This window comes from Delphinapterus leucas, chromosome 5 (assembly GCF_059928025.1).
Source record: "Delphinapterus leucas isolate spDelLeu-1000000601 "Yukka" chromosome 5, BTC_Dleu_Yukka2, whole genome shotgun sequence".
Lineage (NCBI taxonomy): Eukaryota > Metazoa > Chordata > Mammalia > Artiodactyla > Monodontidae > Delphinapterus > Delphinapterus leucas.
The window spans coordinates 63910859-63930786 of NC_143133.1; the positions used below are offsets into that span (position 1 = coordinate 63910859).

Below are 19928 nucleotides of genomic sequence, written 5' to 3' on the forward strand. Positions count from 1 at the left end.
AAACAGAGAACCTTGGGCCACAGCAACCATGTTTATCATGAATATAAATTAACTCCATCTTCTAATTCTTACTAAGACTGTATTACTTCTCAGCTGCTTTTTCACACAAGGTTACTGCGACTCAGGCACTTGCCCTCACAAATATTCAAATTCGTGCCTCTGCAAAATTACACATACCTTCAGGACATCTCCCAAAGTTCTTCATCCAATAATGAACAACCACAGTCACTGTTGCCAGTCACTGATACCCATATTCCTCTTGCCTGAAATACCCTTGCTATTCCTTCAAACCACTTCTCCCATTAAGTCTTACTAAAAAAACCCCTCCTATTCCTTCTGTTGTTGTTCTTAGCACACCAGAATTTACTTAGCTGCTTACTGGCCAAATAGTTGGAAAGGGTAATCAATTTAAGAAAACGTCTCAAGTCAAAAGAGCTTTTATTCATTTTTAAAATATCACATATAAGCCTGGCCTCTTGCGGTTTCTGTAACTGGATCACTGTAAAAAGAAATGAAAATGTCAGTAAATCTCCATCAATATCCTTGCCCAGAAAAGTTCTACTCTGAATCATCTAAAACATACTTTAAAATTATGATTTACTGGTTCATAGTAAAAATGTGTCAATTCTATCTCTTATTCTGCCAAATTTACTGTGTTCCAGAATGCAGGTCTCCACTTTCTACCTTTGCTACACCTCCAGTTTAAGTCTCTTAATCAATTAAGACCCCCAACTAAAGCAGTTAATAAAATTTATATGGACATTACAAGAACCTACCTCAGATCTTATTCATCAGCCTGCTGAACTGTTCCTTTTTCAGAAACATAGATACCATCCAAAAATTTTCTGATATCCTTGTTTTTTACTGTTGTGGCTTGCTGAATCAAAGCAGCTGTAAGAGTGAAAAAGGCAATTATTTTATCAGCCAAACCCAAATCATAAGCAAGTATTTTATTATATGCTATATACTCAAAACCCAAGTATCTTTGGGATAGTTTATTAGAGTCCCACAATTTAAAAAAACTCACCAATCTTTTTGTCTATCTCATTTTTCTCTCCTTCCCCGTAATTTTTTAAATTTAGTTACTTATGTTTGATTGCTCTATTAGAGGTATAACAAATTAAACTTGAGTCCTTTTGTCCCTATTAATATCCAATGTACTTAAGAGTCTTTTCTTTTGTGCCTTCACATGTTTAATTGTTTTTCTGTACACAGAGTTCCCAGGTCTGTTTTTAACTGACTGACCAGTGTCTTTACAAACTCCCCACGGAACACTGTAAGTAAAATAAACAGATGAAATAAAAGAGAAAAGCTCACTAAAAGAACATATATCATGTATTCAACTACAAGATTTAGGTAAGATTTTATGGGCGTAATCAGGCACAGTAAACATACAAACCTGAATTTGACACAAGTTCAATGTCATTTCCTTCAAGAATCAACTCATCTTTCTGGGCTTGAGATACTGAACAAGCAACACCTAAAAAGGTAAGAGAGCATATGCATAGTGTCAACATAAGATAAGATTTGTAGCATTATTTAAAATATTTAAATTAAGTAGCAATTTATTCCATTTAAAATTCCACACACCAAAAGAACTGTTTTGTAACAGAATCTGTATTATCTGGGCCAATCTTGTATTCCTGCTTGAATGAATCTGTCCCAGACTGATTACAGACTATGATTCAATTAAGGAGTATGAGAAAAAGGTATCCAGCTAGTAGGATTTAGCTGTACAAAATTTGTATCCAGTCTTACTTCTACTGTATATTTGGTATCCCTCAAAGCTCATTTTTCACCTAAGGGTTCTCATTAAGTACTGCTGACCATAGCAACTATCATGTAATATTTCTGTAGAGCCATTAATTGGTACAATCCCTTCTTCCCACCCCCACAATTCAACGGAATCAAAAAGCATCAAGAGCACTAAGTTTTAAAACTTTCTAATGCTTCAGTGTTAACTATGCATCAGACAAGAACTATTTTTAAAACGCATTTCAATTTCAAGTCATTTAATCATGAGATGTTCCCAATTTTACAGATGAGTAAAATGAGCTACATAGAGGTAATCTGCCCAAGGTTGACAGTGAGAGCTGAGACCTGAAACTAGGAAATCTAGGTATTAACCTCTTTTCAAATGGGTCTTTTTTTGGATTTCAGTTTGCAAAACCAATCACAGCTCCCATGGCCTGCAAACTACCCCAAATGTAAGCCTTCAGGAACCACAACTGGTATAAATATGATACAAAGCCATAATCAAACTGGATAATTCTGAAATAAATCTGGTCTTATTTATAGCTAACCCAAAATACCAGCCTTCACAAGTAGAAAGAAAATTTCTAAACCATACCTGGCCTCATCCGAACCCTGCGGATGTATTTTTCACCCAAAAAATTTCGGATTTCAACAAGAGAACCATTCTCCTGAATAACAACGTTGATGGGGAAGTGAGCATACACAGACCTCATCTTGTAACGGAAGCCCTAGGTTAAATAAACAAAATAAACAAACTATTAGCAATGCTGAGAAATTTGAAAGATAGGATTTCCAGTTTTTCTCTGAAAACCAAGTAGGGGTTGCCCTTTTATAGGGAACATTTACATATTTGTCAAGGCTGTCTCCCTCCCTGCACCTAGAAAAGAATGACCAAATCTCTAGAAATTATCAATGGAGACTTTAGAGGAAAATTTCCTCCTTCCTGACAAAAGAAACTGAAACAGTTCTCACGCAGCACTCATTGTCAAGGTTTTGTAAAATGTATCACCTATACCAAGCCTTACAACAATTTTACACAACAACATGTGTTTCTGTGTCTCCTCACTGGACTGTGAAGCTCCTTAAGGAAGCATGTATTTTACCACCTGCTATGCCCACAGTAAACAATGCTAGTTTCCCATTGAAGGAGAACCCCAAAGCCCTTCATCTTGGACATCAAGCTAACATACTGAGTTACTAAGGTACGCCAGATTCCAAGAACTGATGACACCAAGACACGCCCCCTGCCCTCAAGAAACCTAACCTGGTATGTTTTTAAGGAAATGGACAAGGAGCTCAGAAATTAGGTCCACCTTTTTCTATCCCTACAAGAGGTCCTGGTGGTGACAGGGATAAAACAAGAAACCAAAGCCTACCCTGTATGTTACATTTTTTTATATATATAAAAAAAATGCACCCCGAAGATGAGTCCTGTTTTGTGTGGAAAAAACACCATCAGCATACTATTAAGACCATCTGGTCTTTACTCTTATTTATCACTCAGTCTTTACTCACATCACTTAATACTAAGACCCAGGAATGCCTATTAAACACATTTGCCAAGATCACTTTTTCCCATATACTTAATAAGTACACATAACTCACTAAGTTACATGCATAATCTATTCTCTGCAGGAGACATTTATGTTGCATACATAAATCACAGCTGAGAAACCTCCCCTTCCAAAACAAAGTAGTCTGGTTAACCTGCTTACCAGTGTAACACCCTTGATCATGTTCTGTACATGACTACAGATAGTGCGAACAGTGGCCAGTTCCTTCCTATTCCCCCACCATTTGTCAACCCGGAGCTGTAACAGAACAAAAACTTTAGAAAATTCTTTCCGGTAGTAAGTAGGCTTGGAAAAAAGTCCATTTATTCACAGTAAGTACTCTAGATTCTAGTATTTGCCCAAATTAAAACACGATTTTCAAGGAAAAATTAAACCACAAAGCCCTCAATTAACATTTTTGTTACTGTACATTACAGGTAACACTACTACTTCACAAAGGAATGAAAACCCAGAACACAAGTTTTGTAGAAGCTGCATCAAACTTCACTCCTGGAAAACTAAAATACCAGGTTTAAAAGATCTACTGCTGCATTCCTAAGATTCTTACAAAACAATCAGAAGAAAACTAAACTTAACTTGTAACAGCAATAATACTTGATACGAATGACAACTACTAGTATTGATCTTTTATAACCCCCTCTGTTCAGAATCTCATTTTCCAATTTCACTGAGGCAACAACACCGAAACTAGTTACGCTTCTGGACACCAAATTTTAAGTTAAAACACTGAACCTCAATTCCATAATTTTAAAAGCAACCCAATTTGATGCTCTTAAATCACAACCTTCCAAACAAGCAACTGAAGTGACAAAAACCAAAAACTCACCCTCTTCTTTTTCTTCCCAAGGAGACTGAGTTCTACATTTATGTGATTAAAGTCCCTCCGCAGGGTGCCTCTGGGGCCCTTCACAATAACTGTGCGTCCCTTCAGAGTAATGTCGACTAGGAGAGAACGTATTCGTGAGGTCTCGGAACAAGGTATAGAGCGTGTAGTAAAGATGTAAGAAAAATGCAAGCACCAAGTCTCGTACCATTTTCTGGAATGTCGACAGTCTGATTGCTGAGAATGGTCTTCATTCTGAAACACAAACACTTGGGGTAAGAAGGCCGCAGAGGACCTGTTTTCGACCAAACTACGATGCACGGACCTCCACTCCTACCGGAGACCGCAGGCAAAAATCCCGGGAAGGATACGGGAGGACCAGCAGGGAGAGCGGCCCCCACTACGCTCTGGCCTGGAAGGAGCAGCTCCTCTGCGGGTGTTATAAGCCCAACGGGCCAACTCCCGCTCAACGCCACCCTGGGACTTCCATCAAACCGGCGCCATCCCGGCAAGGCTGAGGAGCGGGAGGCCTAAAAGCCCAGCACAGGGCTCGAATGCCATCGCCACCAAATTCATATGGCGTTCGCCGCGTGGGCAGACAACCAAAACAGGGTTTCCGAGGGCCAGACTGGCGCCGCTGGCTTTCCCTGAGCCGATGGCTTCAGATTCCCAAGGCCCACCGATTACGGTAACCAACCTCACCTCGCAGTAGATGCGGCAAAGAGAGAGCGTCTTTCGTCATCACGTTCTTATAGGCCGTAGTAGTACTGCGTATGGCGTCATAAGCGCGCGACGCTACTAGGCTAAAGCAGCCAATCGCGGAGCAGCGCAGGTTCCACAGGGTCAGGTGTGGCTCAGCTTGTCGGTCATAAATCGAGTGACGGTTTTTCCATCTTTTTTTCCCGGGAATTAGTGATCGCTCGGCCCTGCTAGAAAAAAAAGAGAGGGATGTCTCTACGCTGCGGGGGCGCGGTCCGCACCGTGGGCCCCCGGGTGAGCTGCGGGGCGAGCAGGGTGCGGGCGTGGGGTGGAGGGGGCTCCCATCCCTTTAGAGCGCCCAATAATGCCAGCACTTACTGAGTGTTTACTTCGAGCCACGTACTGTTCTAAACATTTTTCTTGTGGTATCTCATTTAATTCTTCCGACACCCCAACGAGGTTAAGTCTCTGGTACTGGTTTGTTTATAGGTCTCTCTGGCTGGCGCTGAGAGCTTTTTTTCTGCGTATCAGTGATTTGTACTCTGTATTTATTGGAGCGTTATAGGACCACTGCGGTGAGCACTCCAGATTACTACTTTGTGTTGAGCTCTTGTGTACTAGACACCAGTTTGGGCAATTAGAACCTAAATCTATGCTCTAGACTCGAGTGGGAGACCTGGGCAAGTACAATAGCAATCGTGCAGCATTAATAGGCACTGTATTTTTTTTTTTTTAATTCTTGAAGGTTCTTTTGCTTTATAAGTACTGACTTGAATTTTTTAGTGTTTTGGCTGTCTTGTCCGTGTGTGTTCAGATCTAGAAGCCAATGGCTTCTTATGGTCAAATACATATTGAGTGACTTCCTTCTTTAAACACAGAATGTAACCTAGAAAATTAAAACGTTAGGTTTGGTTTCCCTTCTTCAAGTTCTGTGAAACTAGTTGAGCACTTCTACGTTTTAACACATATGCTTATCCAAAGTCCAAAGCAGAGAGATTTACTTCAAATTTCATTTAAACGTCCTTGACTCAAGTCAGGAATAGAAAATTCAAAGCTGTAGCGTCTTCTCCCTTATTGCAATTTAAACTTGAAAAACAGACTTTTAGTACCTAAATGGGTTACATGAAAAGTGTGGCATGTTAGCCAGTTCCAATGGTTTCCAAATCTATTCTAAATCCAGCAGGAAATGGTCAGCTCCCGTTCTCCTTTAGGTTTGGTTTGTTCCCCTTGGGTCCTCCTTAATCTTAGATTCTCAGCTCCTACACAGAGCTTGTAAATAGTTTGACATAATTTCTGAATCAGTTCTCTGGGCTTTACCCTTTTAGGTATTAAAATAGGTTAAAACTAAGTTATTCCAAACCCCACTAAATAAATGTCATAATGAACCCTTTGTTTAGGTATTTGGAAGATATTTATGCAGTCCAGTCAGAGAAGTAAGTTCCTTGCCAGATAAAAAGAAGAAATTTTTGCAGAATGGACCAGACCTTCAAGATTTTGTATCTGGTGATCTAGCAGACAAGAGCACCTGGGACGAATATAAAGGAGACTTAAAACGCCAGAAAGGAGAAAGGTAATTGAAATTTTGAGGTAATTTTAATGTCCCATTTCTTCATAGTGCATCATTTTCAGATATAACCAAGCCCTAGGGTATATTTTTAATCAGCTTGTTAAATTTAGCTAAACATCATTAGAAAGAAGTGATAACAAACATAGAATAGGTGAATAGGTGAGATTGTTGGAAGCTATTTCTTTTCTCTCTGCCCTCTGACAGTTTTTCTTCAACCTTCCTAGGACTTAGCCATCCTACACCACCATCTCCCATTTTCCACCCAGCAACAAATTTCTTCAGAGAGCAAAGATTATCACCTTGTTACTAGTCTATTACACTTTAATAAGTTTTTCATTGTTACTGGGTGTCGGTGATCTAACCTGTTGCTTCGCCTAGTCAATGTACATATGATCTATGGATAGCATGCCTTAGTTTAAAAGAATTGTAAGGGAATTTAGTGCAGATAGCAAATTGTATTGGGAGATACTTTACCTAGCAACTTATAGATCACAAGTGGGTGGAAGTCAAAGGGAACCTGAGGAAATGTAATCTTCACTCCAAATTTTAGATTTTTTTCCACTTAATAACTATCAAAATCTAGAATGTAGAGCAGAAAGTCCACTTGTGGGGGTCTCTCCTTAATCTGAACAAATATAGAACTTTTTGTCAGTATTATTTTTTAGGGAATGAGATGTTCAAAAGCTTCTTCATTTTTTTATTGGGATGGTGTTACTCTGTACCTTTGCAAAAGTAGACATGAGCACAGTGCCCTGCTAGACACAGTTATAGGTGTTTTCTAAAGTGGTTTGAGCAAATCTAAATTTCATTCTCTGTTATTACTCCTATGGCAGAAATTAAAAGAGTTAATCCAGGATTATGGGGGGAAAATTCCTAACTAGGAATTGTAATAGAGCGGAGTAACTTCAAACCTGTGTGATTATTTGGGAACATACTTGTTAATGTATAGTTATATTTGGCTTTCCTCAGGTTAAGACTACCTCCATGGCTAAAGACAGAGATTCCCATGGGGAAAAATTACAATAAACTGAAAAATACATTGCGGAATTTAAATCTTCATACAGTAAGTTATCAGAGGGTTAAATATCCCTCTTTACCAGAAGCCGTAATTTTTCCATATATATGTAACTTAAAAATTAATAAAATACATATCAAAAATAGCAAGGAAAGTAAATAAAGATGTTTAGTGATAAATTACTCTCAGTAATGGAAATACATTTAAAGATTATTTTCCCTGCAAAAGAAACAAAAAGTAATTGTATTTTTTAACCTTTCATTTAACAGTACAAACAAAAAAAATTTTTTTCTGCAATTTCGGGAATGAGGGTTTTTGTGTGTTTTATATTACAAATTAAGTACATGCTTGTTGGAAAGGGTATATTAAATGTGAAGCATCCTATGTGCAATCTCAAATGTTTAACTGTTATACCACTTTAACTGTTCAACATATACCCTTGCAGGGCTTTTTATTTGCACATGTAAAATATATACACTCATATAGGGGTTTTTTTTTTTTTTTTTTAAATTTACTTATTTATTTTTGGCTGCATTGGGTCTCCGTTTATATGTGTGGGCTTTCTCTACTTGTGGCGAGCGGGTGCTACTCTTCGTTGCGGTGCACGGGCTTCTCATTGCAGTGGCGAGGTTCGGGGCTCTAGGCGCCCGGGCTCAGTGGTTGTGGCGCACAGGCTTAGTTGCTCTGCTGCATGTGGGATCTTCCCGGACCAGGGCTCGAACCCGTGTCCCCCGCATTGGCAGGCGGATTCTTAACCACTGCACCACCAGGGAAGCCCCCTTCATATAGTTTTTAATTTAAAAATGGAATCCTAATATCTATATACTTCGACAGTTTTAACAGCATTTTTGAATAGTGAATTTCTTCATAAATATGCTGTGAAGAATGGATAGTGTAAACATGCCTGTTGACTAATTTGCTCAATTGGTAAGTATTTTCAACCTGACCGTATTCAGTTCCCTTTTACCCACAGGTATGTGAGGAAGCTCGATGTCCCAATATTGGAGAGTGTTGGGGGGGCGGAGAACATGCCACTGCTACTGCCACAATCATGGTAAGCCCAGCCTCAAATTCTAAAGTCTAGAGACTGAAAGGAAATGTTTTGTGTCTTTCTCCTACAAATGTACATTATGAATCTCTGATCAGATTTCTTGTTACATATGAGTTTATGAGAAATGTGGGAAAAAACCTGACAGAATAATCCAGCCTGTTATGATCTCACCCTTCTCTGAATAAGTCTGTTATTGATTCTTCCATCTACCTGATGGTTAATCATGTGCTGCCTTGACATATCTCTTCTGTTAATTTTTGGAAATGTTCTTCATGTTGGCTTAACTTGTTATTCATTTTGCCCCTGAAATAATAAGCATTTATTTTTCTCCCTCATGGGACTTTCAGTTGGCCTGTGTTCATCTGTTCTTGACTGGGCTAAGCTGGACTCCAGGAAGTAGGTTGGATTCAGGTCTGCTCTAGAGAGCTTTATTCATGGACCGGTGGCTCTCCAAGGCATATTCTTATCATGGAGGATGGAAGGAGCACAAGAGGGCAAGCCATCCATGCACATTTGAGGTTTCTGCTTCATCATGGCTGCTATCATTCTATTGGCCAAAATAAGCCACTCAAGCCAAGCATGAGTGGGAGTAGAGACATAACTTCCTCCCCAAGTAGGCGGGTCCTGCAAGTTACATGGCAGTGGGTGAGATGTATAATCTTAATATGATAGAGTAAGAAATGGGATTAACAATGCGATCTACCATATTATTTATACAGAGGAGTTTGGAGATTGAAGTATTGGGTTAAATATAAATTATGTGCAACTGAAAGTTCATACTTGTCTGGGAAATGTCTGATAAACTGTTGAGCTATATCAGCAAGAGACTAGACGAGGAGCTGGGGATTCTTATGAGATAGAGCTCCTTCTGGAATAATACAGAGCCAACCAGAGAGTTTATCTAAGTTATGCAATGTCAATTCTTGAATGAAGGAGTGATTCTGAATACTCCATGATGGAAATCTCTGGTTTTATCCCTTGCCTTTCTTTTTCTTTAGTTTTACCATATATGTTTGTATTCCTTAACTGTATTGTTTAGCTTTGAATGTTTTAAATTTCTTAAAAACAGAATCAAAGTTTATACATTCATTGCAGTTTTATTCCCTTAACATTACATTCTGTAAGTCATCTGTTTATTTGATTTAAATTGTAACATCTCTGTTCTAGTTGATGGGTGACACATGTACAAGAGGTTGTAGATTTTGTTCTGTTAAGACTGCAAGAAATCCACCTCCACTGGATGCCAATGAGCCCTACAATACTGCAAAGGCAATTGCAGAGTGGGGTCTGGATTATGTAGTCCTGACGTCTGTGGATCGAGATGGTTAGTGCATCGTCATTACCTCTTCCAGAAATTGGCTCTTATCAAGTTATGACATCATCTTAAGCAATGGACTCTTTTGTTTCTAGATATGCCTGATGGAGGAGCTGAGCACTTTGCAAAGACTGTGTCTTACTTAAAGGAAAGGTACTTACTTGTTTTTGCATTTGCTTGTGTAATTTAAGGACTTTTGATCCATGTAAATTCAGTTTATTTTAGGTCTTTACCTTAAAGCAGTGGTTATTAACCTTTTGTGGGGATTATAAACCTGTCTCATAATCTGCTGGAAATTATGTGGTCTTTTCTCCAGAAAAGTCGTATTCAAACATACAGATACATATTCGCAGAAATTTTAGGGATGTAGGGACACAAACTTATTCATGGACCTTTAGTCCATAGAGCCCCTCCTTCATATTTGAGTATCAGTCTAAACTTTGAGTAATTTTATAAGAAGTATAAAACTAATCTTCCTAGCACTGATTTAAATAAACCATCATCTAGAAGAAGTTAGGATGAGATAAACTCCCACATTGTTAAAATATGTAATCTTGATATAAATTTTATCACTATTGATATGCCCTGGGAATTTTACCCATAACTCACATTTTATTAACATGTAAATTCTATGTATTTAAAAAGCATTTAAAAAGGAGTTGTTTTTTTTTTTTGCGGTATGTGGGCCTCTCACTGCTGTGGTCTCTCCCACTGTGGAGCACAGGACCAGCAGCTCTGCGGCATGTGGGATCTTCCCAGACCAGGGCATGAACCCGCGTCCCCTGCATTGGCAGGCAGACTCCCAACCACTGAGCCACCAGGGAAGCCCTAAAAAGGAGTTTATTTTTTTTTAATTTATTTATTTATTTTTGGCTGCATTGGGTCTTCATTGCTGCGCGGGCTTTCTCTAGTTGTGGCGAGCGGGGGCTACTCTTCATTGTGCTGCGTGGGCTTCTCATTGCGGTGGCTCCTCTTGTTGTGGAGCATGGGCTCTAGGTGCGCGGGCTTCAGTAGTTGTGGCTTGCGGGCTCTAGAGCGCAGGCTCAGTAGTTGTGGTGCACGGGCTTAGTTGCTCCACGGCATGTGGAATCTTCCTGGACCAGGGCTCGAACCCATGTCCCCTGCATTGGCAGGCAGATTCTTAACCACTGCACCACCAGGAAAGTCCTATGCTTATTTTCTACAGCTCAGTACTAGTCTGGCACCCTCAGTAAATATTTTTTCAGTGATTCCCCCAATATTTTCTATTTTATTTTTTTATAGTTCATTTAAAAAAAGTTTTGTTTGCCACCCACAAAATTGATCTGACAAAACTACTAATAAGTCTCAACTTGCAGTTAAAAAAACAGTGAGTTATAAGATGTGTTCTTTGAACATCTCTTGTATCCATGGGAGGGTGTGTATGTGGTCCTTTCTACATCTGTTCTCGCATGAAACAGCTCCAAAAAAAACTTTGCAGTTGGGTTTGTGAAAAAGTTTTAGTTTCCCAGTCATTTCTACTACTTGTCAAAGGGAACAGCTTTATGACCTAGTTCATATTTTAATGCTTGAATGCATAAATATAGCCAGAATATAAATAGGAAGATTAATGTTTAGCTTGTATTTCATTTAAGCAAAGCTCATGACTCAGCAACTCAGAAGATAGTTTTTAAAGGTCAGAGCACTTGTGAAATATTTGTCTAGAGGACACGAGGAGGGCACTATTCATGAATTTTAAAAGAATGCAGAATTAAAGGAATTAATATTTGCATTCACATAAGAGATATCCCAATTTATTTTCTAAAAAAATACAAAGGTTATTTTATATTTAATGTTTTATATTTGTATTTTAATTCCTTTAAACAATTTTTTAATACCTACTTAATAAAGTTTAAAATTCTATATAATCCCAAAATTTACCAAAATTTATTCTGATCATTATTTACATGCAGATGTATTTTAACCACAGTGTGCATATTATTTGATGTTATAGGTTTGTTTGGTTTTTGGGGGGTTTTTTTTGTTTGTTTTTCATTTAACAGTTCATATATAAACATTTGTGTGTTCATGCTATTCTTGGCAAGGTTCTAAAGCTTACCGTGTTGAAACTGATACTGAATGAGTACTGGTGACTTCTATTTTGATCAACAGTTATGTCAATTCTTTTCCTCAGTTTGACACTTATCTCTTTTTCACCCTAGGAATCCGAAAATCCTTGTGGAATGTCTCACCCCTGATTTCCGAGGAGATCTTAAAGCAATAGAAAAAGTTGCTCTGTCAGGATTAGATGTGTATGCACATAATGTAGAAACAGTTCCAGAATTACAAAGGTGATTTCATATACAGAGTAATGTTGGGAAGTTTGGAGGGTCAGAATCTGCTACATTTTCTCACTTGTTTCAGGGGAGAACTTTGTAATTCGCTTTTATAAAGTGAACTCTGTTTTTAAACAAAAACATATGTCTATTGCAGAAAAATAAAAAAATGTAGCCAACAAAAAGAATGTAAACATCACCCATAATATTTCCACCTAGTAGTATCAATTACTAACATCTAAGTGTAATATATATACTTATATATTTATACATGTGTGTATACGTTTTGGTACACACACACATAATGAGCATTTTTTTTTTCTTTCTTTAAAGTATCATTGCAGGTACCAACAAGCTGTTTTTTTTCAAAGAACAGTTTTCAAGAAGAAAAACTTACTCGAGCAATTGCTTTGATTGTAGTTCTAGAAAAAGACTTTTAACCATCCACTTGGCAATAATATATGCGGTAAATGATGCTGAAGAAAAACCTAGTACACTCAGATGTATTTCAGATCTCTTTTAAAAAGTAGATACTAAGCTGTCTTACTCTTCCTAATGATTTTAGTAGTTAGGAATAATTACAGATTGTTATTCTACATCAATAAGTACATTCATATTTCAGAAAAATGAAAAATTTTGGGCAAGATTAATAATTCATTTTCATTATTTTAGTAAAGCATTTGATAGTGATTTTATTAGGTTCTACACATTATTCTGTGTTAAAGAAAGAAGTAGGATAAACAATAACCAGGATTTCCACTAAATCATAAATATATTAGGGAGCATGACTTGAATTCAGTGGAGAAATAACTTCCAAAAAGTAATTTCCTTATTATCAATTGTGTGTGTGTGTTTTAATATTTATTTATTTATTTATCTTGGCTGTACCTGGTCTTAGTTGCTGCATGAGGGATCTTCATTGTGTCATGCATGTGGGATCTAGTTCCCCGACCGGGGATCAAACTTGGGCCCCCTGCATTGGGAGCATGGAGTCCTACCCACTGGACCACCAGAGAAGTCTCTGTGATTATTTTAAAATTTATTAATTTGTTTCCTCTCTTCCCTGTGAACTGGTCTCTGATTAAAAATAACAACCATAACAATAAATCAATTACACAGAATAAAGGTACATTAGAATTCAAATGAAGGCTAATTTAACATCACCAACTTTGTGTCCTTTGGGCCTTATCCATTTAAGCCATGTTGCTTTGGCCCCTGTTGAAGTCTAGCACACAGCCTGTTCCAACCCTGTCATATCTCATGATACCACCATAAGTGGGTGCCAGTTTCTCTGTTTTCATTTTAAAAACATTATCCGGGACTTCCTGGTGGTACAGTGGTTAAGAATCCACCTACCAATGCAGGGGACACGTGTTCAAGCCCTGGTCCCAGAAGATACGACATGGCTGCGGAGCAACTAAGCCCGTGTGCCACAACTACTGAGCCTGTGCTCTAGAGCCCGTGCTCCGCAACAAGAGAAGCCACTGCAATGATAAGCCAGTGCACCGCAACAAAGAGTAGCCCCCACTCACCACAACTAGAGAAAGCCCACGCACAGCAACGAAGACGCAACACAGCCAAAAATTAAATTAATTAATTTTAAAAAATAATAAATAAAAAACATTATCCTTTGCAGTGAAAATTCCAGAATCATGTATTTTTTTACCTAAGAGATGTCAAGCTATATACTTACCAGCAGAGGGCAGCTTAGTCTTTAGAAATGAACATAAAAGTTTCATTCCTCTGAAATGGTTCAGGTTAAATGGTTTTTTCTTTGTTCAGTATCGAGATTTTCTTCCACTTTTTTCCCCTTCTCTCTTGACTACTCTTCTAATCACTTATTCTCAGCTTCGGAATCCTGGTTTCTCAATGAGTAATTCATAAAATGAATTACTTCATTCATTACTTCCATTCTCATTTTCTCTGCCCCAGGCTTGAAAGGCCTGAAAAGTCAACAGAGTTGGGGGCCTAGTGAAGCCTGATTTTCTTTCCTAAAGTAGCACTTAGACATTTGTGCAAAAATGTTACCATTGAACCATATGATGTAGCATGATGTCCAGAATGTACTTTTCTGGTCTTTCAGGTTGCTTGCATAATTATGTACTTAGTTGAGCTTGTGGTTATTCATGCTGACAACAGCTTTGCTGTTTTCAAGGAAGGTTCGTGATCCCCGGGCCAATTTTGACCAGTCTCTACGCATACTGAAACATGCCAAGGAAGTTCGACCTGATGTTATTTCCAAAACATCTATAATGTTGGGTTTAGGTGAGAATGACGAGCAAGTATATGCAATGATGAAAGGTAAATAAATTGAAAATGAAAACTCTTTTCCATTTAATTTGAGTAATAGCAGGGGTCCCACTTTGAAGGACCTGTTATGCTTTCTCCATAGTCTCAGTGAAAGTGCCAGTGAGAACATATGTATAGTATATGTTGTAAACAGCAGGAAAGGAAGTATGTTTTCTTAAAACTTCACGGAATGATGTATAGGATGCTCAGGATATGAAATTTGCATCCCATTTTATTTCTTAGCCTTTCATCAACTAAAAACATGATTTTGTCCACTTATTCACTCATTAGACAGTTTTTGAATCCAGCCAGGTACCAGGAGCTCTGTCAAGCACTGACAATCCAAAGATGACTAGGATGAATTCAGGCCTTTGAGGAAGTGCTTACTTATAGAATTGTTACACAACAATGTAATGGTGTGCTTTGGACTTCGCTGAACCTTAGTCCATTAAATCCATTTGCTTTGTGATTCTTGCGCTTCTTAAATTTTAAAATATGAAAGCTTTTATTTTACCTGAAGATCCTTGGCCAACTTACAGTTATTTATTGGTTCAAAGAGTAATAAGTTCAAATAATAATTAAAAGCTGCTCTTTACAACAATGCATACAGTTAGCATTGTAAAAACATCTGCTAATGCAACGTGTGCTTTTTTTCCTGTAGTACTTCGTGAAGCAGATGTGGACTGTTTGACCTTAGGACAATATATGCAGCCAACAAAGCGCCACCTTAAGGTACAACTACCATAAATTGCCAAATGTTTAATGGTAATTTGAATTAAATCTTTATTTTCTTTAGGTAAAATTAAGAAGCTGCTGGCTTTTTAGTGTAGTGTTCCGTGTATATTTCTAAGTTCCAGTTTCCATTTTATTATCTGCATAAAGCAGCTACACTGGCATTTATTTGCTGCGCCCAAAATTGTATAACTTAAGTGACCTACAGGAAAAAAATTTTTAAGTTGGAAAGTTGTGTTCATTCACACTTGGTGATCTTGTGATTTGTTTTAGAATTATATGAGAGCCAGAGGTGAAGTAAGAAAGAAAAGTAGGTCTCCCTATTTCTATATTGGACATTTATTCATTCATTCAAAAAACATTTCTTGAGTAGTGACCATGTGCCAGACACAGTGCCGAGCAGAAGATACAAGATGAGTAACACAGTCTTGTGCTCAGGAATCTTTTTTTTTTTTTTCTGTCAGGAATCTTATAGAAATAGGTGTGACTAATTTTTGATTGTACCTGTTGGTCAATAAAGGAATGATACAGATATATAATCTCTACAAATAGTCTCATTTTCTTTCCCTTTTGGAATAGCTAATATAATTCCAAATTGATATGTTTCCCCTTTTCTCTAATTTCACTATAATTACGTTCTGACCGAGTAGCCAACAAGTAGATTTTTGTATAGAACCGAAATGATTTAGGAAAATTCTAGAATCTAGAATTAATTCTTTAAATCTAGGTTGAAGAATACATTACTCCTGAAAAGTTCAAATACTGGGAAAAAGTAGGAAATGAACTTGGATTTCATTATACTGCAAGTGGCCCTCTGGTGCGTTCTTCATATAAAGCAGGTAAGTTAGACTGCAGAGCATGGTTCTATTTAGTCTGTAATTTTCCACATTAAAATGATAATAGCTGTGGTTGTCTTTTGTGGGGAAGAAAAAAAATTTTTTTTTTCCTGAAATATCTTTAGGAACTTTGCTCCGTAAGGGTAAGTATCTATTTGACAACATTGCTGCTTGCATTAATATCTTTGTGTTTTTCCTCCCAGAAGCAACAGGAAAAAAAATCCATAAGGTTATTTTCCCTATGGAAATGTTTAGTGTAATTTTATTATCTACAGTGCAATTATTTATTTTAACTTATTAATTTATTAACTTTTGGCTGCATTGGGTCTTTGTTGCTGCACACGGGCTCTCTGTAGTTGCGGCAAGCGGAGGCTACTCTTCCTTGCGGTGCATGGGCTTCTTACTGCTGTGGCTTCTCTTGTTGCGGAGCACAGGCTCTAGGTGCACAGGCTTCAGTAGTTGTGGCACACGGGCTCTAGAGCACAGGCTCAGTAGTTGTGGCGCACGGGCTTAGTTGCTCCTTGGCATGTGGGATCTTCCCCGACCAGGGATTGAACCCTGTCCCCTGCATTGGCAGGCAGATTCTTAACCACTCTGCGCCACCAGGGAAGTCCTACAATGCAATTTTTTTACCTCTGTAATTTCGGCTCTTATTTTGATCAGTAGCTTGAGCTGACTTATAAAAATAAAAGATAGTTTCTTTTTTTCTTTTTTTAATTTATTTATTCATTTTTGGCTGCGCTGGGTCTTCATCACTGCACACGGGCTTTCTCTAGTTGTGGCGAGCGGAGGCTACTCTTCATTGCGGTGCACAGCCTTCTCATTACGGTGGCTTCTCTTGTAGCGGAGCACAGGCTCTAGGCACACAGGCTTCAGTAGTTGTGGCACACGGGCTCAGCAGTTGTGGCTCACGGGCTCTAGAGCACAGGCTCAGCAGTTGTGGCTCATGGGCTCTAGAGCTCAGGCTTAGTAGCTGTGGAGCATGGGCTTAGTTGCTCCACAGCACGTGGGATCTTCCTGGACCAGGGATCAAACCCGTGTCCCCTGCATTGGCAGGCGGATTCTTAACCGCCGTGCCACCAGGGAAGTCCTAAAAGCCTTTTTCAAGAGATAAAGTCATGTGGTAATGGCCATTACAAGAATAAACAGCTAGTTGTTTTTTGGGTATGTCCAAACCATGTTATACTATTAATGATCTTTTAAATGACTTACATAGTGGAGTCTAAATCCTAGATATGTTAAAATTAGGCATAAATTCTATTTGTAAAAATTAATGTTCCGATGTTAGTAATATTCAGTGTGTTCCTGTAAAGAAACTGAAGACATTTTAATGAACTAACAACAGCTTATCTTAGTTATAAAACCCAAGAATTTGATTCAACACTGACTGACAGGATGTGGGAATTTTGGAAACCAATAATGATAAGTGATTTATTCTTTAAGGAGCACTATTGGCAAGCTAAAAATATATATAAAGGATAGGACCAACATCAGCTTCCAGGGTGGTCAAAGTAGAAAAATGTCATTTGAAAGGACTTTTTATTTTGTTGGTTTGGGTTTTTTTGTTTGTTTTTTGTTTCGTTTGTTTTTGGTAAGGAAAATTTCTAACAATTATGAGGAAGTGAATTATAAACTTTTTAATTCCTTTAAAATTACCAGTAAAAGGTCAAAGTATTAGATTTAGATGATGGATTAGGATCTGATAATATGGTTCTACTCTTACCAGATTTAAATGAGGCATGGGGCAGCACGGATTATTCTCTCCATTACTTGGCAAGGTTATGAGTCTTAGGATTCTTGGTGATTATGTACAGATACAATCATCACAATTCTACTCATGTATTAAGATGGCAGAGAAGTTCATCAGACTCCTCATAAAGTCGGGCCTGCAGTGCTGAACTCTGCCAATAAGCTTTGAGCCGTGCTATAACAGTGATAGACTAAATGGAACCCTAATGACCTGAAAAGTGAAAGTGCCTCCTCTGAGCAGCTAACTTAGTGCATAGGCATGTCTTAGGGGGTGGAGAGAAAGCAAGCCCATTATAAATGAGAGCTCTTGCTTCCCTAGAGAGGAATAAGCTAAAGAGATGCCATCAAATGAATCTGCTCAACTGCAGCAAGGTCTGTTTTATAAACATCAGATCCAGGCTAATAATGTAGCAAAATTGCTCTCTGAAATGAATTGTGCCAACAGCAATACTTTGTCGGTGATGAGGAATAGATGGTGCACATGAAGTGGAATAAATGCACAGAAACAGCCCACAGATACAATAGGGTCACCCTTCATAATATTTCTTTACTAGAAAGAGTAATGGTAAAAATTGTAGTGATAGAAAAAGTTTTTTAAGAATAATGACTAGGGACTTCCCTGGTGATGCAGTGGTTAAGAATCCACCCGCTGGGCTTCCCTGGTGGTGCAGTGGTTAAGAATCTGCTTCCCAATGCAGGGGATGCGGGTTCAAGCCCTGGTCCAGGAAGATCCCACATGCTGCAGAGCAACTAAGCCCATGCATCACAACTACTGAGCCTGCGCTCCAGAGCCCGCGAGCCACAATTCCTGAAGCCCGAGTGCCTAGAGCCCGTGCTCCGCAACAAGAGAAGCCACCGCAATGAGAAGCCAGTGCACCGCAATGAAGAGTACCCCCCACTCACTGCAACTAGAGAAAGCCTGCGCACAGCCACAAAGACCCAAAAAAGCCAAAAATAAATAAATTAAACAAATAATTAAAAAAAAAAAAGAATCCATCTGCCAATGCAGGGGACGCAGGTTTGAGCCCTGGTCTGGGAAGATCCCACATGCCGTGGAGCAACTAAGCCCGTGCGCCACACTACTGAGCCCACATGCTGCGACTACTAAAGCCCACGCACCTAGAGCCCGTGCTTCACAACAAGAGAAGCCACCGCAGTGAGAAGCCCACGCACCACAACGAAGAGTAGCCCCCGGTCACCACAACTAGAGAAAGCCCGCGCGCAGCAACAAAGACACAATGCAGCCAAAAACGAACAATAAATAAATTTATGAAAAAAAGCTCTTTTAAAAGAAAAAGAATAATGACTAAGCATTATGGTTGGGGAAAGTACCAAAGATATGGGGGATATGTGAGGTTAGAAAATTATTGCCATTGAGATTTGAGAAGAGAAAAACACCAATAAATACAAAAGTCTTCTTTAAAGGGAAACACTGAAGTATAATTATTCTGAAATTTACTTTAAATTGCTATTAATGTATTTTTATTTTTCCTAAATAGGTGAATTTTTCCTGAAAAGTCTAGTGGCTAAAAGAAAAACAAAAGCCCTCTAACACTTAACAAGACATTCAAGATCACAGGAATTTTAAAACTTTGACTCCAGTTGGTAACAGAAGTGATGGCAGAATGCCTAAACTTCAGTGGATACATCCCAGTCGTTTTGTTTTACGAAAGATATCAATAAGCTGTGCATATTTAATTATAATAATTCATTTGTCTTTTAGCATATCTTCTTTGTCCCAGTAAACAATTGCTTGTTATGATGTAATCATAAAACATCTTTGTAAGAGTTTACTGTTAATAGTGTAGTTTAAACAATACATTAAAAACTTGTAGAAAATCTTTTAAGCCTCTATACATCATTGTCACGTTTCATTTCTGAAAAATGACATACTGTGATGAAACAGTCAAAATAGATTGAGATTGTATCTGTTTACTTATAAGTAGCATATGTCCTTTGCATAATAGCATAACATCGTTGGAATAATGTAGAAAGGCTTAAGAGTTTCAGTGTTGACTCTTCACATTGATATGACTACTTTAGACCTACAGAAGAGTTTTATGCTGATTGCTTATTTAGGACCTCTATTAAACCAAGACCATGATGTTGTCCAAGATGGGGAAATATAATCTAAAAATAAAATATTAACTCTCATTTTATAATAGTTTGCTACATCACATGCACTATCCATTTGTTCCTTTCATTCCTCTCACCACTCTGGTGAGGTGG

The 19928-nt window shown here is 38.2% G+C and overlaps 2 protein-coding genes across 4 annotated transcripts; one reads left to right on the forward strand and one right to left on the reverse strand.

The window, feature by feature from the left end:
* Positions 1–421: 421 nt before the first annotated feature.
* Positions 422–4861, reverse strand: RPL9 (ribosomal protein L9). 2 transcript variants are annotated; one of them, XM_089911810.1, is made up of 8 exons: positions 4850–4861; positions 4361–4407; positions 4156–4271; positions 3471–3566; positions 2351–2483; positions 1400–1480; positions 777–891; positions 422–499 (listed from the first exon to the last, which is right to left on the reverse strand). In XM_089911810.1, exons 2-7 carry the CDS (start codon positions 4404–4406, stop codon positions 785–787), a joined length of 579 nt encoding a protein of 192 aa, XP_089767936.1. In that variant the 5' UTR covers position 4407; positions 4850–4861; the 3' UTR covers positions 422–499; positions 777–784. The 2 variants fall into 2 exon arrangements, with proteins under 2 accessions (XP_089767936.1, XP_089767937.1); XM_089911811.1 differs by lacking the exons at positions 3471–3566; positions 4850–4861.
* Positions 4862–4977: 116 nt separating this feature from the next.
* On the forward strand, positions 4978–19371 carry LIAS (lipoic acid synthetase). Of its 2 annotated transcripts, XM_022565741.3 has the most exons (11): positions 4979–5145; positions 6249–6421; positions 7388–7481; positions 8407–8487; positions 9652–9808; positions 9895–9952; positions 11980–12108; positions 14249–14394; positions 15044–15114; positions 15842–15953; positions 19199–19371. In XM_022565741.3, the coding sequence occupies exons 1-11, from the start codon at positions 5101–5103 to the stop codon at positions 19249–19251; spliced, it is 1119 nt and encodes a 372-aa protein (XP_022421449.1). In that variant the 5' UTR covers positions 4979–5100; the 3' UTR covers positions 19252–19371. The 2 variants fall into 2 exon arrangements, with proteins under 2 accessions (XP_030615953.1, XP_022421449.1); XM_030760093.2 differs by lacking the exons at positions 7388–7481; positions 9652–9808; positions 9895–9952 and having other exon boundaries at positions 4978–5145.
* The last annotated feature ends 557 nt before the right edge of the window (positions 19372–19928 follow it).

Coding starts and splice junctions, on each gene's coding strand:
- RPL9 (XM_089911810.1), bottom strand. CDS start 4,406: ATGAAGACCATTCTCAGCAATCAGACTGTCGACATTCCAGAAAATG. Junction 4,272..4,360: donor TGTCGACATTCCAGAAAATG/GTACGAGACTTG, acceptor GTTCTCTCCTAG/TCGACATTACTCTGAAGGGA. Junction 1,481..2,350: donor CAGGGTTCGGATGAGGCCAG/GTATGGTTTAGA, acceptor TTACCTTTTTAG/GTGTTGCTTGTTCAGTATCT.
- LIAS (XM_022565741.3), top strand. CDS start 5,101: ATGTCTCTACGCTGCGGGGGCGCGGTCCGCACCGTGGGCCCCCGG. Junction 5,146..6,248: donor TCCGCACCGTGGGCCCCCGG/GTGAGCTGCGGG, acceptor CCCTTTGTTTAG/GTATTTGGAAGATATTTATG. Junction 9,953..11,979: donor GTGTCTTACTTAAAGGAAAG/GTACTTACTTGT, acceptor TTTTCACCCTAG/GAATCCGAAAATCCTTGTGG.